The sequence below is a fragment of the Desmodus rotundus genome, chromosome 6, assembly GCF_022682495.2.
Source record: "Desmodus rotundus isolate HL8 chromosome 6, HLdesRot8A.1, whole genome shotgun sequence".
Lineage (NCBI taxonomy): Eukaryota > Metazoa > Chordata > Mammalia > Chiroptera > Phyllostomidae > Desmodus > Desmodus rotundus.
The window spans coordinates 10,422,273-10,440,734 of NC_071392.1; the positions used below are offsets into that span (position 1 = coordinate 10,422,273).

General features: G+C 47.8%; 1 protein-coding gene across 2 annotated transcripts in view; it reads right to left on the minus strand.

The window, feature by feature from the left end:
* CHN2 (chimerin 2) overlaps positions 1–18,462 on the minus strand; it is a 253,283-nt gene that overhangs the window by 26,396 nt on the left and 208,425 nt on the right. For both annotated transcript variants that reach the window (XM_053926776.2, XM_024562874.3), the window contains one exon: positions 5,580–5,657. In XM_053926776.2, coding sequence (XP_053782751.1) covers positions 5,580–5,657 — 78 coding nt within the window. The remainder of the gene's footprint in view (positions 1–5,579; positions 5,658–18,462) is intronic.

Below are 18,462 nucleotides of genomic sequence, written 5' to 3' on the forward strand. Positions count from 1 at the left end.
TTCAAACAGAACCCAGTGGAAAGAGTTAGGCACTGATACGAAACTTTGAGGGGATTCTTCAGCACAAGGAGGAAAGGCTTATAATGGACATCTGCAGGCCATCCGTGCAAGAGGAGGCCTTTCTCTTACCCACAGCCTGGGCACTGTCTGCCCCTGCCCCGGCGGCATCCTGGCGCCCCAGCTGCGGGTTTACAGGGGCGAGTTTCACAGCCAGAGTTAACCAGGCGCAGCGGATGCCTGGTCCAAGTCAAGCTGCTCTGCTGATTCTCGCTCTGGAAGTTTGCAGCTGGGATTTTGTGGCTGGTTTGGTGCCATACAAACCAGGGAGCTGTCATCAGTCATATTTTGTGGACCATGTGGCCTAAGACATTTTTGTGCAGGGAGAGAACATTGAGGCTGATACCCAGAGAGCAGAGAGCAGTGAAGTGGCTGGGAGGGGGAGAGGGAGGGAGAAGAGAAAGAGAAACGGGGTCCAGGCACGCTCCCAGTTCCTGTTTTCTCCCTGCCTGAGTTCTGAGCAGTCCCTGGGGGTCTACGAGACTCTCCGGCACAATGGCCTCGTGTTTAGCCTATGATAGTTTCCAGGGGTTCTGTTACTTGAAAACAAGGAGTTTCCGATAATTCTAATGGTGGAGTCAGGCTACAGTAGGAGATAGATAAAAAATGCCACTTCTTCATAGTCCTTGGGATCAGAAACCGTATTTTCCTCACAAAGGCCACATTTGCAAGCCCATTTATTCCAGCCTCCCTGTGAGTCCTTGTTTTACATTCAAGGCGAGGAAGTATGCCTTTCCTTTTGCGTTGCTCCAGATTTGTTTCTGTCCAAACAGCCTCTTCTGATTATTAAACAAAAGAAACAAAATAGAACCGTAGCCATTTCTGAAGCCGGTTTCTACCTGTGCCAATGTAAGGCAGGCAAATGATTGGGGACGGAGGGCTGACACTCCTTTATGAGGTCAAGGAGGATGAGAAAAAGAGAGGGGTTTGCAATGTGGAAGGCAGAAATGGCTCGTTCCACAGCAAATGACCTGCAGGCTGATAAGAATGAAAACCAGGGGTAGGCCCAGACACCGTGAATGAGCCTGAAAAGCCTGAGTGGGCAGTGGCGGTGCTGTCACTCCCTGCACAGGTGTCACAGCGGTAGCCCCGGGACACCCTCTAGCCTCCTGAACCAACCCTGCCCCCAGGACCTGATGGGGAGGGCAGGCCCGTCAGAGGAACATGCTCGCTGAGCCCCGTGCTCACACGGTGCTCCGTGGGACAGGATGCGGCTGGGGCGGGCCCCATCTGTCCAGCGTGGGGGACAGAAAAGGGTAAACTGGGCAGTCATTGAGCTTTTATCTGGGCGGGGCCACGTGTGAGAGTCACCATGAAAGGCAGCCGGAACAAGAAGAGTAACCGGGGCTGTGTCTGCCCCAGCCTCAGGTTCCTCATGTGGAAGATACTGCTCAGCGCTGGCTGTACAGCCAGACCCTCTGGCCAAATGGGGAATAAGAGCTGGCCTAACACATTTCGATAGGGGTACCATCTCTCTGGCACAGTCTGGTGACCCTGGCAAGGGCCTGCTGCCTGGAGGACTCAAGTACAAGTGACACATGTGCAACAAGCCAGGGACGGGATAACTATGGGGCGCGGATGCGGGGAGGTAGGCAGGGCCCCGAGTTATCTGCCGCACATGCTTCCAAATGATACGTACCCACGCCTGCTCTCGGGGAGGGCCTGTTCCAGACACACTCCAGAGAATTTGGCAGAAGGAGCCAGTGAGGTGCACACATGTGCAGAACAGGGAAGGCTGAGAACAGGAGTGGGCAGAGCGGAGATCACGCCGAGGGTCACGGGTCCTCCAGGAGCGGACCACCCCGGCTGACTGCAGAGATGCGATGTGAGCACTTCGTCTCCCACGTGGGGGCCTCCCTGCACCCCGTCCCCCTCGGCTCATCTCTGACTCCAAGTTTCCTCTCCCGCCGTCTGCATTGCCTAGAATGCTCTTTCACTTTTCTGCTACATGTGGTTAATGAGCGAGGAAGGAAGAGATGACAGAAAAAGAAAGGCGTGTTGAAGTGAGGACAGAAAATAAGACATACAGAGACAGTGGAAGCTAAACACGAAAACACAAGAGAACTGACAGACACAAACAGATGAATACTAAAATAATGATAGAAGCTAAACTTACTGGGTGCCCAGGCCCGTAAGTGATGTATGGGCATTCTTTAAACTTTACCACACTCCCATTTTGCAGATGAGGAAACTGACACTGGGAGAATGAAGCTCTTGGCCAAAGATCAAGTCATGGGCAGAGTGGGAAGCTGGCCACAGCTACCCCATCACTGTGCTAAATGGGGAGGAACAACAGTTATCCAGACTCTGGGGGCCCTGGGGCCTGCCGGTCTGAGGGTTTCTAGTGCTGTGCCACAAGGCGTTACTAGGGTAGACCAACTAAAAGCAAGCTGCTCCATCTATAGGAGAGGGCCTCATTAAGTCAACTAGATAAACAGAGATGCAGATGTAGTGTGAGTTAAGTAATGGAGTGGTTTTTCTCTTTAAGAAACAGTTCTCACTTTAGAGAGGAGTCTGTTAATCTCATCATTACCTTAACCAATTCCTTTTCGTTCCTAGGATGTGCCAGTAACTCCAGAGAACTGAGGGATTAAAATAGCAACAACTGCATCTGCATACAGTGTGGAAAAGTACATAATTATTGCATGGAATGAGGCAAAACTGGAATTTGCTCCCAAAAGTTTTTGTTTCCAGAGCAGAATTTTGCCTTTTCCTAGACATGCTCTCAGGAGCAATGACTGGGGCCTTTCTGAGGGCATGGAGGGGGCTTCCACCTTGCACCTGCCGTCTTGGGAGTTTCTACTCATCCCTCTTGCGAGGTACCTGGTGAGAGCCAGGAGTTGGCTTTTTAGCAGGGGAGGTAGTCTTGCCTGGGGCCAAAGAATCTTGTGTGTGAGGCATTAAGATGGGCTGGCAGATTGGAACCTCTGGTCAGAAGCCTCTGGACCAGAACACAGACAGGGCCTAGTGAGGCTGAGTTGCTGATAAGCAAGACAGTGGGATTATTTGTATCTTTTATTGAACACTTTATGCCATGCACAGAATACTCTTGAATTGCAAATTAAGAAAGATCTAGAATAAAGCCTATTAGAAGTCAACATAAATAAAAACTTTGTATTTTATGCCTTTATTTCACACAATGTCCAAGCAGACAGCAGGGGCCTTTGCCAAGTGTTTTCTCTCTTCAGTTTTGTTCAGAGGGATGTTACTAAAAACCCCAGCTTTCAAAGTTTCTTCCAAAGTCAATGGGCGGGGGGGGGGGTGGGGTGTGAAGAGAGGCTGAATAGGGGTAGGACAGGCAAGGAGTGACAGGGAACTACCCCCTCCAGCTCTAGCCACTCATCCTAAAGGACAGTGGTACCAGCAGGACCATTGAAAGCCAAGGACGACAACTCTAGGATCTGCTGTGTCTCAAAGATGTCTATTTAAAACGTGGAGGAGAAGGGCTCCTGTCTGACGGGAGTGTCCTCTCCAGCAACTGGTCTGCGCCCTGCTTTTCCTTCTCTCTGTGGCTGCAAGTAAGAAGTGGGCACATCGAGCAGACACTGACTTTTTCAGCAAACATTTAAAAAGCTGTTGGTGTTTTTCAGTGATAAATGGTTAATATAGATTATGTTAGCAATAGAACTGTTTAAGAAAATAAGATTCAACTATCTTTTTTTTTAAACAACTCTCTTTTTAAAAGATTTTATTTATTTTTTAGAGAGAGGGGAAGGGAGGGAAAGAGAGGGAGAGAAACATCAATGTGTGAAAGAAACATTGATCGGTTGCCTCTCGCACATTTCCCAACTGGGGACCTGTCCTGCAACCCAGGCATTGTCCCAGGCAAGTGTCCTGACTAGGAACCAAACTGGTGACCCGTTGGCTTGCAGGCTGGCACTTAATCCATTGAGCCACACCAGCCAGAGCAGATTCAACCACCTTTTTGTTTAAAATGTCATTTCCCACTCGCAAGTCTAAGACTAAAACACTGAAATGAGTTTTGAATGTATCAATCAAATATATATATAGTTAAGAGAGAGAGAGAGGCTGTCCTTCCAATTGTATCTTAAAGCCAGAAGAATTGGAATTTTGGGGAGGAAGAAAAAGAATTTAAAACTTCAAGAAGACCCATCCTTCCACCCCCTGCAAGATGTAAAAGATCAGGACTTCTGCCCCAAGTCAGAAAAACACGCACTTAAGGCAAAAAACATTAATGAGGGTGAAGAGAGAAAACAGGAAAGAAAAAAAAATTAAGGCTGTTTATGCACCAAATTAGACCTGTCACTGTTCGGTGGTGGGAGAAATGTCAAGAGCCATATAACGCAATCTTCATCCTCACGCTAAATATGGAGGGCTGAAATATTCCATTCCTCAGTTCAATTATAGCATGCAAATGCCTGAGCTGCTTGCTTTCTAAAAACAGAAGCAAGCCAAACGAACCAAACCAACACGAATGTATATTTCATAGACACACATTTGTCCTCCTGGCAGACCAGAGAGCAACAGAACAAAAGAGGTTTCCCTGGCCAGCTCTAACAAAGGGCCATCCCGGTTCCAACAGCCCCTTGGGCTACTGGCTCTAAAGGAAAGGAGAGTTTAAAAAAAGAAGGCAATTCACACTGTGCTGTTCCTGCCTCGCCTTTCCATCCTGGCTCTCCTCCCTCTCCAGCTTCCAAACTGTCAGCCCGTTTGCTGGGGTCAGACCTCTCACTCCATCCCATCTCTCCTGCACTGAGAAGCCTCTCAAGCAGGGTAACTCAGCCTCTCCTCCCGGAGCCATGCTTGGAAAACCCATTAGGGCAAAGGAAATAAGCCGTCATTTTCTGACCTTTTTTTTTTTTTTTTTTTTTTTTGCAGGCGGTTTCTACCAGGGCTCTCCTGAAATGAAGATAGCAGTCTTTCCAGTTTATAAATACACATGGGAAAAGCCACTAAAACTCCCACCAACTTTCCATATCTTTCTGTTTGGTCTGGTGAGCAGGGTCAAGGCTGCCACCGGAGGGACTGTGGCAAGGCCCCGGGAGCTCCCTGCTCCCGGCACATAAACAAAAGCGACTGGATGGTGTCGCCTGTCATCATTTGCTTTCACAGCTGTCTACACATAAACCAAAGGAGTTAGCATCTCTGAAAACAAAAGACAAAACCCCGAATGTGAACCGGGTGACTGTGTTCCCTTGCTTGGAGACAGCAACGCTCTGACTGCCACCCTGCGTGGAAAAGTACTGCTCAGCGAGGCCAGGAGGTCTCCGACTGCCACAGACTGGGCATGCTCTGTTTTTCTTTCCCTGGACCTGGGAATCTGAAGCAGAAGGGGGTCCCACTCTCCAGAACTACATTACTATACATATAGGTGTTTCTAGGCATCAGCACCAAGCAAACAGCTTTCTGAGGCCCCAGCGTGGTCTGATCCAAAGCAAGTAGCTACACGTGGAAAGTGGGGGAATTTGCTGCCTCATTACTTTACAGTCAGAGACCAGGTTATACTGCACTTGCCCGCCGGCCCCTGGAGAACAGAAGCAAGAGGGCAGAGGTTTGCTTACCTTAAACTTGTGTGTCTTCTCATAGTTGCAGTGGTTGTCGTTGTGCGTGAGGGCGGCCCTCCTGACCAGGGAGGAGATCTGTGGACAGGCAAAGAGTTTGAGAGGGGGCCAAAGAAAGCTGCCTTTGAGTCCCACCTTCACCCCCAAAGCCACGGCCAGCAGCTCCTGGCGTTTCCTGCCCTGCTTAGGCTTCCGAACAACAGCACACTTTTTCTCATTTTCCAGCCACAGTTCCTCCGAGAACATATTGTCCCCTGCAGAGCCCGGGAAGCTCCGGCTGTCAGGTTTGGGGAACCGCGGCTAATGGCTGATGTTCGGCAGCAGATTCGAGGCAGCTGCCTCTGTCCTGTCTGCAGAGGCCTCAGGCATGTGACCTGGAAGGGCCGGTTGGAGTGATGGAGGGGGCTCTGCCTCTGAATAAGGACGGGCCTGTTTTGTGCTATTTCTTAAGGCCGACGTGTGCCTGGAACAATAGCACACATTCATGCGCACAGCAACCCCCAGATGCTCTCGCCAGTCAGCCACTGAGGAGTCAATGGCGGAGGCAGGGGCAGGCAGCTCTGGTCCCCCTGCCCCAGCACATTGCCCAGGAGAGATCCCTCCTGCTTGCTTGCAGATCACACACACACAGCTAGCTCTGATGTTCAAAGCCTGAGGCTGCATCCAATTATTTTGGGACTCCAATCCCCATTCTGGGCTGAACTCCAGAGATTAAACCTTTAAACCCTGATGATTGTTAAATCTTATAGGGATCAAGCCCAAGTCTTCTTCTTCTTCTTTTTTTAATCTGCCCCAGCACTTGAAAGTTCAATTTTTATTCATATGCATGCTTTAAATTAGAACAGCCTGAGCACGCAGTGGGACACGGAAGGGCGTACCATTTCAGCCCTGAGCTCTACAGCCAAAATTTCTAAACGAGACGTAGGATGTCTGCTCCAGGATCTCCCCAGTCACTTCTCCCTGCTTGCTACAGAACCCCCTAAAACCCACAGACAACATTCCTTAACCCAAACCAAGACCAAAACCAAAACTGAAATGTCACAGTTGCTTTTCCTTGAAATAAAACAACTTCGATGTTCATTTTATTAGTGCACAAGCCTAAAGAAAGCCTTCCTTGCTCTTCAAAAGGCATCACCTGTTTGATAGGCTCTCTTGGAACCAGAGATTTTTGGTCCCAGATCTCTCCATTAATGGAAGTAAGAAAATCATTACATCTTGGGAGAGCTCCTGATCTGTTGGCAAACCTTAGTGCAGCTAATGCCAGACAGTGAAGTCAATGCCTTTGTATCTACAAAGCGAGAAGAACCTAGGCGGCTGGACCATTACCTGGACGGATGGTCTGTGAATTTCATTCCACCCGTTATTGAATCATGGGTCCATGTTCCAGCCCCTCCAAGCGGCTTTGTGGAGAGTAACAAAAGATCGATCATTTCCTTGTGTAATTCTTTACTCCTGGCAATCGCTGTCATTCCAGCTCGGTTCAGAAGCGAATCCTCCCACTTCATCCTCTTGTTACCTTCCACAGTAACAGCCGATTTTCTCATTGCGCTATCGAGTGCAATAACTTGCATTGTGCCCGATGATATTTAGAATGTGTTGTGTGCACTTACTGATTCAGCTCAAGCTCATGTGTTTGAAGAACAAGACTTTTATTCCCATTTTCCAGATAAAGATATCGAGGCACTGAAAGGTGAAGCAATTTGCCCAAGGACATGTCGCTGGTTACGGCAGCGGAGCCTGGGTGGGAACCCAGGACGTGTGCGTCCAGCACCCAGGCCCCCGAACATCAAGTCCTGGTGCTTCAGTAAGCCAGCGGTGCCATATCCACCATCCGGTGCTGCCAAATGCTTATCTGGAGGATTGGCCCAGTCTTCCCCACCTTACCACGCTTGCCTCGCGATAACCAAGCCCCTTCACGGCTCTCCAGTACACCCCCACACACCTGCACAAGAGTCTTCTTAGTCCACTCACCCTCCGCGTGCTCAGAAAATGCCAGTGAGTCTCCACGACTTAACCACGTCCTGGATCGCCCCAACCTACCCAGCTCATCTAGTTCCCTACACTCCCCTCCGCAAATCCAAAACACCTCTTCTCTGACGTACTCACCTTCTCAACTCAGTAGCTTGCTCTGTCCTATAGCATATTCCAGCCTCATTCCAACATGTCTACGTTTTGCCAACGTTCATGTCCCAACAAAAGTGTCTGTGCCCCTCTCCAAAAAGCCTTCTCCCAACTCCCCACTGGAAGCAAACTCTCTCCTCTGAAGTTCCATAGTATTTTCCCACATGTTCCTTCTTGTACTTAGCACTTTCTATCTTGTATTAGAGTGATTCATAGCAGGTCTGATTCCCCTGCTACACTGAGAACTCACTGGGACATGCTTGTGTATAATTCACCTAGGTTTCCCCTGCAAGAGTGTCCAATGAAAGTCCTTGCCATAGTAGGCGCTGAATGAGCATAGGAAGTGCCTGTACTGTCTAGGGAGCCAGCGATGTGAAGAAAGGTGTGCACGGGTGTATGGGATGGGATCTCCTGGCCCATCCTACCATCTCCCATTACCATGCTTTAGCTTCCAAGGACCTGAACCTTCAGGGACCTGCCCTGCTGATGGGCCCCCCAGACTCCTTAGTCGTCCTCCCCACCGCCCAATCCTGACGGACATCTGCCACGCACAGTGGCTGAGTGAAGGCATGGCAGACCTAGAAAGGCTTCTATCCCTTAGCCTAAAGGCAAAAAGACAGAGAGAAGGAATAAGGGTCCCTCCTCGAACCATCACAGCTAGCAAATCAAGAGACCTTCTGAGGTCGAACCATTCTGTGTAAGAACAGATTCTGTGACCTGAATGAGGCCTCATGGTTTTAGACTCTGATAAAATATCTCTTTAATTGGAAAGTAGGCCCAAAGGAATCCTTTTCCTCTTGGTATATGGGTGCTTGAATACAAGGAGGTTTAATATTTTCTCTTGTGTCCATGCCTTTCCTTATAACAAGTCATTTCTTATTTCTATCGGTGACAGTGATTTCTTTTTCAGATATCTGTGCAATAGAATTTCCCCAAACACAAGACACATTCAGGCTTGTGAAGGAACTATACATAGTTCTCTGAAGATGCCTCTCTACGGGGAACCAACAGTGTGGGCACTGAGGGAGCAGCATTGTGGGTGACCCCGGATCACCCTCTTTGTAAAGGAAAAATGATTACAAAGGTCTCTTGGTGAAAACTTCCCTCTTTATTAACTCCATCACACAGAGCTCTCCCTTCGCTGGCCTTCTCACGGACAGTGCCTTGCTTCCCTCTACATCCCTACAATGACTCCTCCGTTATCTTATACACGTGGACGGTTCACACTTTTGCTGACAGTTGTTTTTCTAACAAACTTTTCTATCTGACCCATTTTTTAAATCTAAACATTCATTAGATGAAACACATTTCCCTACAGGCGCTGTTTAAATCAGGGATTCTCAATTGTCGTGGGAGGCTGTGCATGATAGGGTGTTCAGCGGTACCCCCGGCCTCTGCTCACTGCATGCTGTTGAGCCCCCTGACTGTGATAATCAAAAATCCCCCGAGACATTGCAAACACTCTCCTTCGAGGCAAAGTCGCTGCCAGCTAAGAATACCCGGGTGAAACGGATGGCACAGAAATTTCCAGCTTGCTTCCCGTGTGCCAGCTATTGAGCAAAGCACTCTGCTCATGTGACTCATTTAAGATCTGTAACCCTATGAGGCAGGTCCTGTTAGAATTACCCCCACTTTATAGATGAGGAAATGGGAACCGAGGGTTTCAGTGACTTGCCCAGGGTGACACAGCTAGTGCATGGTAGCGCTGAGATTAGAGCTCGGGCTCCCATCTAGAACAAGTTTCTTCACTTTTTTTTTTTTTTACTGTGATAAAATACATGTAACATAACATTCACTCTTTTAACCATTTTAAAGTGTACAATTCAGCAAATCAGTGGCACTAGGCACATTCACCAAGTTTTGCTATCATTACCAGTATCTAGTTTCAAAACATTTCCACCAATAAAACCTGAGACCCATTAAATGGTCCCTCCCCATTCCTTCCCCTCTCCCTCCAGCCCCTGGAAACCACTGATCTACCTTCTATCTCTGAATGTGCCTATTCCGAATATGTCTTAATAAATGCAGTCATACAACACAGGGCCGTTCACGTCTGTCTGACTTCTTTGCCTTCGCATGTTTTCAAGGTTCACCCACGCTGTACCAGGTATCAGCGCTTCATGCATTTTTATTGCTGCATGATAATCCATTGCATGGACAGAACACAGTCTGCTCATCCATTCATCAGTTGACAGACACTTGGGCTGTTTTCTCTTTTTGCCTATTGCTAGTGCTGCTGAGAACATTTTTGAACAAGTTTTTGTCTGAACACCTGCTGTGGGTTCTTTGGGGTGTGCACTGCATGCACGCTTTTAACCACTGTCTAAACTGCCTCTCATCCAAATAACATTTAGGTTAAGAACGTCCAGGGGTCGGATGCCAGAATTGTTCTCTTGCCCTTTGCCACCCTGTTAACAGCCCACAAGGCTGGTGTTCCCTGGTCGGGTTTTTACGGAGGAGACTTTTGTTCTCCCTGGCACCTCTTCCAAAGCAGGCCCTACTTAGGATACTTTTGGAAGAAAGTGGGGCTATAAATAAATGGTGAAATAACCTCACCACTTCCCTCTTCCTTATTTATAAATAAGGTTTGGGATTCTATTTTCTTTGGCTTCTCACTATTCTTTTGCTGATTCAGATCCCGAGTCCAAGAAGGAAATCAGGTAACACGAAGGAAGGGCAAGGTGGTCAGCTGAAGACCCACAGGTGAGGATGGGTCAGTGAGCAGGAGGACACGGGGGGACCACATACACGTCAAGTGCCCAGGAAAAAGAGGCAGTGGGAGCAAGAGGAGTAGCTTCCCCCTGGGCTGACATCAGTAACCTTGTGCCAGAGCCAAGAGGGGATCTCAGAAGTCAATCTAACCATGGCCTTTTCTCCACCTGGCTCAGTCAGGCCCACAGCTGGGGGGTCCCGACATTCGCCTTATTAGTGCCCATTTCCAGAAAAGGGTGTCGACCATCAATCTCCATTCACCTGCAGACTTCGAGTCAATTCCAGTTCTGCGTTTTAGGGAGGACTCACTGAGAATGTCATCCTCAGTCTCCAGGTAGGGTTGCCCCAACATCCCTACCCTAGTCCTCGTGCTCCTCAGGGTCTGCTCACTTCTCTGCCTCTGGAGTCTGAGGCCCACTCAGGTGCCAAAGGCCCAAGCCATACATCTGCTACAAATGCCACGCTGCAGCCGCAGGCATGTGCCGCCTTGTGGCAGCACGGGGAAGGGGAGTCACCAGGGAGTCACGGGGAGAGAGCTCGAATCCACTGCTGCTTTGTATGGAGGGGGTCCTGTCTTGGAAAAGAGGTCGGCAGTGTGTCAAATGCCTCATGTGTGTTGACCCCATGATTCTCTTTGTGGGATTTTCTTAAGAACATCCTCGGACAGGATTAGATGGATAGATAGATAATAGGTATTCATCGTACCAATAACAAGAAATGAGAAAAGGCTTAAACATCCAAGACAGGGAACATGCTTGATAAATTCTGGTATAAACACGTAATGGAATAATAGGTAGACACTAACCAAAATGATGACATGTCCCTGATATCATGTTAGGTGACAAATAGGCTTCTGAGCCACAGAGGGTGGGATCCTCAATTTTGTAAATAGATGCATGCAGAAATATCAGAACAGACCAAACTGTCGGAGGTAGGCAACAGTTATCTCTGGGTGGAAGAATTTTAACTGACATTTATTTTCCTCTTTCTTTTCTGTATTTTTTTTTTTGAGCTTCTACAATGATTATGTTTTGGTTCCACTGTATAAACATATAAAATTTTAAAAGTACATTATAAAAACAGATAGATTCAGTGTGCACAGATGATAGGTTCTTACCATCACAGGTAAACTTCGAACTCGCCTAACCCCACCTGCTCTTTTTATAGGTGAAGAAACCGAGGGGTCAGAGAAGCTCAGTGATCTGCACCCGGGCCCCCGCCTCCCCACCATGGGGCTACTCTGCAGCTAGGCCCAGAACCCGATCCCGACTCAGGGGCTAGTGCCTGCAACCCTTGATCGCTAGTCTTCTCGTGCCCCGGCCAGCCTCAGCATCCCCAGAAGGCTTGTTGAACCCCGGACTGCCAGGCCCCAGCCCCAGGGTCTCTGGCTCAGTTGGTGGGAGATGAGGCCCAGGAATCTGGATGCCTGACAAGTTCTAGGTGACACCGAGGCTGCCGGTCCAGGGACCGTACTTTGGGAGCCCGTTTTGTGCTTTGCATTGAACCTGTGGGTCTCAGCCTTGAGACCCTTAGAATCACCTAAGGGGAAAAAGCGAACAAAGGAAGAAACACGCACACACCACGCTCAAGCACTGCCCGCCTCAGACCAACTGCATTCAAACTTCTGGGGATGGGCTCCGGCCTCGGAAGGCACCCTCCGGGGGATTCCATTCCGAGGAGCTCTGGGCACTGGAAGCCCTGACACTCATCTCAAGGGCTTCGGTTCTGGGGACGGTTAGGGAAGACGGAAGTGTGAACACGGTCAATGCTCCTTCCAAAACGAAGGAATCAATATATTTTCAAAATGTGATCGCACCTCTATTCATGCCCACCCCACCCTCACTTCCCATCATGCCACTGAAAACCTCCATAGATTCTTAATCTAAAGGCAAAAATCCATACCATGTCCTACAGGGGCCAGTGTGGTCCAGCCTCTCCTCCCACCCTCCTCTTCCTGTTACCTCGAGAATTTATAACCATAATCTAGCCGTAGGACTCACAAATGATGACCTATGACCCCCACTGGACTGCTAGCTTTATGAAGTCAGACAGTATGTGTCATATTTAAGAGCCGAGGGTCATACTTGGAGCCTGGTACAAAGTGGACACTTAGTAAATTTTTCTGAATGAATGTCCACCGCTATAAAGTCCCCTGAGGTCAAAGAACCTCTGCAGAGCTGATCATCCTCACTAGCTATTATCTCATCAGTTTACTCTAGTGAGTCTCTGATATAAAATCCGGGGGCCATGCCCTTCAGGGTTTCCTTTCGACCAGGTGAGCACATTTCTGGTACCCCAAGAGGGAGGCACTGGAAACAGGGGGACCCTGCCCCAGGGGCACGGCCAGGTTTGGGACTAGAGTAATCCTGAAAGTACATAGCACATTACGTTATTCTATGGAGTACGTTATAGGACACACCTTCCCTCTCGGAGGGAGGGAGAGCAGGTGTCATTCCCAGTTTACACAGTAGGAAACTAGGGCCTAACAGGTGTGTCCTGGGGAACAGAATCTTCTCCTGATTGCCTCTCTATGGAAATCCCTGGCACTTCAGTGGCAGCAAATGTCGTGGTGGCCACTGACACAAGGACTCCCCCCGCCCTCTTCCTATGGGACTTTCTACACACTTTTAGAATGGTGCTCTCCCCACAGTTCCTGCACTGACTACATCTCCAGTGACTAGCAGGAGGCCAACACCAGCTTGGCACTCAGGAACGTTTTGTTGTCCCAAAAGTAAACACACCAGCTTTATTGCAGTCTCTTATTTCCCTTGTCTGCCATCAAAATGACTTCTAATTTTAAAAACAGTCAGCACGGCCACATTTCTCCCCTTGGTCCCTCCCGGCACATCCCACACGCATGTCTGGGGTTGTGGGGCTGGGTGATGAGGCTGGGCTGCACGTTTTTTTCCTGAAGCCACAAAACATTTTTTCCTGCCCAGAGACACAGGAAAATGCTACAGGCATTCACTCAACTCAGGACAATGAGGGAAACCTGCTTTTCCCTTTTATAGTCCCTCTCGGTGGGTCACAAGTACTTTTCATGGCTGGATGTGGGTGTACTGAGTGTATGCTTTCTACTTACTTCAGTGTCAAAAAAATACACATATAGAGAGAGGGGCAGGGTGACTTCCCTTCTGGTCTTGCTGTGGTACCCTAGATCTGGCTCTTTTCCTGCTGGCGAGTGAAAAAACTATGAATACCAAGAGACATAAGCCCAAATTACTGAATGATAATCAAAGGGCTAGTTTTGTTATCATGCACCTGAGCCCAGCCTGTTTGATCCTAGGTGCTCTGAGTGCCTCTTTATCCTGCCAAATAAATCTTCCTTGCTCCTCCTAGAAACTGCCTCCTTAGTGGCTGCTGTAGTCTTTCCTTGTGGTTTCCAGTCCTGAAAGAGGAGGAGGATGACAAGAGATAGGCTGCACTACAGACTCATTCCCATGACTGCTGAAATGAGAGACCGGGGTGGGGCCTTGCCACCTTTCCCACCAATGCGCTCATGGAAGCTGAATCATTCTGGCTCACTTTATGAGTCCATTAAAGCCTCAGGTATCCCCGGCTGACCTGGCTGACTCCTAAAACTCCTGGTGACCTCCAAACTTGCTGCGGTCTGGTCCGAGGAGGACAGACCTTTGTCTCCTATGGCACAACGTGCCCAGCTGTCACTTCAATTCTTCTCCAGGGACAGATGGCCACTCTCAATCCAGAGACACAAAAGGGCCCAAGCACTGGCCTCGCTGCCTCTCCTACGATTCACTTCCCCTCATCCCCAACACTCAGCATTCATCCCAGAATGAAGGGCCTGTGTGGTCTCCAAAATGGACCAGATGGCCTTATTTAGAAGCAAATAATCTGACCCTTCTTGGGTTGATTGCAATGTTCTCCTGTGGTCCTTGACATACCCTTTCTCCAGCTGTTGTACTGAGACTGACGTCGACCACGGCGGCTAATTGCTGATGTTGCTGACAGGCTGCTGAGATGTAGAAACAAAAGATAATCCACGTTACAGGAAAAGACGTTTTCGGTGGCAGTGAGCACCCCACACATTCCAACATGAGGTTGTTTGCCTTTTTTTTTTTTTTGGTTTTGATTCTGTGTGCAGTTTTTGGAAGAGGGAAAACAGAACTTACATCCTAGTGAAGTAATCCACTTCCTTAAATAAGAACGTTAAAAGTGTTAGTCAAATTTCTTACATGCTGAGTTTAAGAAAGCGTGGTCGGGTTATTTTTGAGAGAGAAGACCATGTGTCGGGTCAAGCCTCTTAAAAAACTGCTTTACGATATTTTAGGGAGACGTTTGTAAAACTAAGACCCAAGTAAACAACGTACCCTTTCAGGGAGCCGCAGCTAGGACAGGTTCCCAGCTGTCGCTGTCCTTCTCACCCTCTGCTCCTCTCATCTCAGATTCCGTATTCATCTCTATTTCTTTGTACTTCCCTTGTTGTCACGTGCCTCCCCGCCTCTGGCCAGAGAACTAGATGCCCCCCAATGATTGACTGATGGCTTTTATTACAGACGTCAAAGATGGTCAGTTTCTGGCTCGAGGCACCCCACTGTCTCTAGACCCCACGAGTACTCCTCCCTTACTCCCTGCCACTGTCGCTCACTCAGCTGAGCCTGAGGAGTCTCTGCCCAAGGCTGTACATTTGCCAAGACACATTTTCTTGGCACACAGCAGTCTGGCACTTTGCAGGGCACAAGGCACCAGGCAGAGCCTCAAGCTGCCAGCTTACACATTCTTCAGTCAGCAGTTGGAATAAGGGGCATCTTTCTTGAAAGAAGAAAATCAACACAACCAGCTGTTTTCTCCATGCACACTGCCCCATGTCGCTGTGCCTGTTTCTGGGCCCCTGCGTGGTTTCCATGCTTAGAACCCAGGACGCTTTTTGAACACATGCCATTCTTTGTGAAGCCAGGCCTCAGCGCACAGGCTCCCTAGCGCACAGGCTCCCTAGCACTTAAAGCTGACCAAATGTATTAGAATCCCGTCAGCCACAAAGGGGGGAAACGCCCCCAACAACTGCTATGCACACATTGCGCCAGGCACGTGAACCGTTGTCTTGTTTATTCTGCATGACAGTCCTGTCTGTGACACAGGCGTTAGGACCATGACTTCGTATGCGAGGAGACCGGAGCTAGGGTAGCTCTCACTACTCAAGCTTGCACAACTAACGAGCTGGACCAGCTGCTTCCATAGGCCGTGCTCCTGAACTCCATGTGATGCTGCCTCCACATGACTGTCCCCTGGTAGACCCTGAGTACAGGACCTTGCATTTACATTTTCCAATCATTGTGACACCAAGAACCATCGAGAGCACTCAGAAGTTTACAAGTAAATGAATGTGTCTGGTCTGGTCTGGTCTGGCCCCTCTCCCCATTTTACAAAGGGGAGAAGAGTAAGTTAATTGCCTGGGTTCTCACAGCCCATCAGGTAGAGTCAGGACGAAAAGCCAGGTCCTTGGGCTGCAGGTCCAAGCTCTTTCCGCCACGCAACAACAGATCTGGTCCATGTCCAGCTCGCCCAGGCTGCACGAGTTAAAGTCACACACACATCCACACATGCGCACTCACCCCCTACCAAGTACATCAAATAGGTAGGAAATTGCCAGACAGTGTACATTGTTAAAATCATCTCAGAGAGTAATTTGGCCATGTGTATCAAGGGTTTCAAAACATTCATGTCCTTTAAGATTCCATAATTTGATTTCTCCGCATCCATCCTAAGGAAATGATGCTAAACACAGAAAGGCATCCATCGCGGCATTATTTCTAACATTAAAAATGGGATACATTGCGCACGCCCTAGATCAGGAAATAGCGAAGTAAGTAGGACACTCATGTGGTAACCAGAAATGATGCTCGTGAAGAACGTACAGTAAGACGGCTGTAATACGCGACGTGAAAAAAGCAAGATACAAAATTATAAATGTGTTAAGCTTACAAATCTACTTAAAATCCCAATGCGTAGGAAATCACTGTATAAAATAGACAAGTGCCTCTATTTTCTTTATCTTTCAAAATTATTTTAATAGTATTACTTTGATAATTGGAATGAGGAAAAAAAAAAGCTGAACTTTGCCACAGAGAAAAACATCTTATTTCCTGGTTTGCATCAATTCTGTTCTGTACTAGGAAGTTTTCACCTTAGAGGAAAAATTGGGTGAGTTTTAAACATAACTAGAAACTGGGTGAATTTAAAGCACCAGAGTCTTTCGTGGTCTGCGTCTCACAGCTACAACATATTTAAAGAAACTCAGATATGCAAAATAAGTGATTAAGTAACATTATTGGAAATGAAAACTCAATCTAGCAGGCAGTAAGGAAGGATTTACTTGGTGTGGGGTCTAAACCATGTCATTTGATGGCCTTTGCTGATGTAAATTACAGTTCTTCCAAAATGTAAAAGAGAGCACTATTTCATGTAAAAACATGATTTCGGTGAAATCTCTGGGGAGATTTTGACCTTGAGCCAAGAGAAATAAAAGCTTTAAAATAAAAATACTGTTTCTATCATATATATTACTATTTGTTAGAGTCAGGAGATAAAAGAATAAAGAATAAAGATCATGTTCATATAACATGGATTTTGTCTAAATAAATTTATTCAAACCCAGAAAATTACGTCTTAGCATATATAATATAGCTATGAGAATTGAGATTTTTTGTGATATTTCAACAATGATTGGGGATAGAGGAGCTTCTGCTTTAAATAACTCAGTATTTTTTAGTTTAATTTTTTAACTTCAGTCTTTTAATAGTAAAAAGGGAATATACCTTCTTTTTAAAACAATTTTGATCAATACCTTAACGTTTCCAGCCACCCTTGGAAGGGTTGTGTGAGAAACTAACACTGTAGTTGGCCACGGGCTGTTTCAGTTGAAAATGCTCTGTGCTTACCAAACCCCACGGGTCATAGAAAGGGCAGCGAAATGGTGAGAGGTTCTTGTTTGCTAAGAATTCCTTGTTAGGAGTAAAGACTCTGCAGCTAAGTTGTCTGGGTTCCGATTCCTGCCCCAGCCCTTCCCCGCTGAGTGACTTTACCCCAGGTTACTTAACCTCTTTATGCCTCATTGCCTCAAATGTGAAGTGTGGATAATAATAGCAGGTACCTCTCGATAATTAAATGTGCAATCTAAGTCGTAAGTTGTAAATTGCTCAGATCCAGGCTTGGCATCATTTTATATGTGTGTATGCATATATAATTTAATGAATAAATTAACTTTAATGATTATGCAGGTGATGTTTTCAAAGTAAGGCCTGATCTTAAGAAGCTGTTGACAACCGAGTTTCACTAAGACTACCCTTACTTCCTGTGATATGAAAAAAATGTCTTTTCTGACCTATCACAGTGAAAAAACATACAGTCATTTAAATTTGATCAGAGAGCTACATAAGCTGGAAGTATTTTAACCACACGTGGCAGGTCTTCAGAGGCGTGGGGCAGAGCAAGCCCGAGCTGACACTGAAGAGGTGTCGCGCCGCAAAAGCAGGCTTGTCTCCTGAAATGTTTCGATGGGGTCAGAAGGAAAAAAGAGAAAAGGGGTGTAGGTTAGGGTCTGCATGTATGCAAAGCTAGCAGAATGGAGGGAGGAGCTGTTGCTTATAGAGGCCCCGGGATGAAACTATGCTGGTAGCTTTGGTCCCAGCATTGCACCCTGGGGGGAGCTTTCCAGGCTCTCGGGAGTGTGGAGAACCGCTGAACAGCATCAGGGCAGCCTCTGAACATCCGAAAGGGCTCACAGTCTTCACTCTGACCTCCCTCTCCTTGCACAGAGCCCTGGGTGTTCGCAGGCCACAGAGCTCCTTGCTCCTGGTGACAGCAGACTTTTTGGGACAGCGTGGAACAAATGACACACTTCTAAAAACAAACCAACAGCTACTTCCAGGAGTCACGGGGCTGTCCATGGTCTGTCACGAGTAAGTGTTTTCAAAGATGGTCGGTCACACCCAGTGCAGCTATGATGGTTTAGATGTACGCCTATGTCCCAATGACTCTTAGACCACCCCCAGCACACACAGCACATTCTGGGCCGACCCACTTCTATACTACC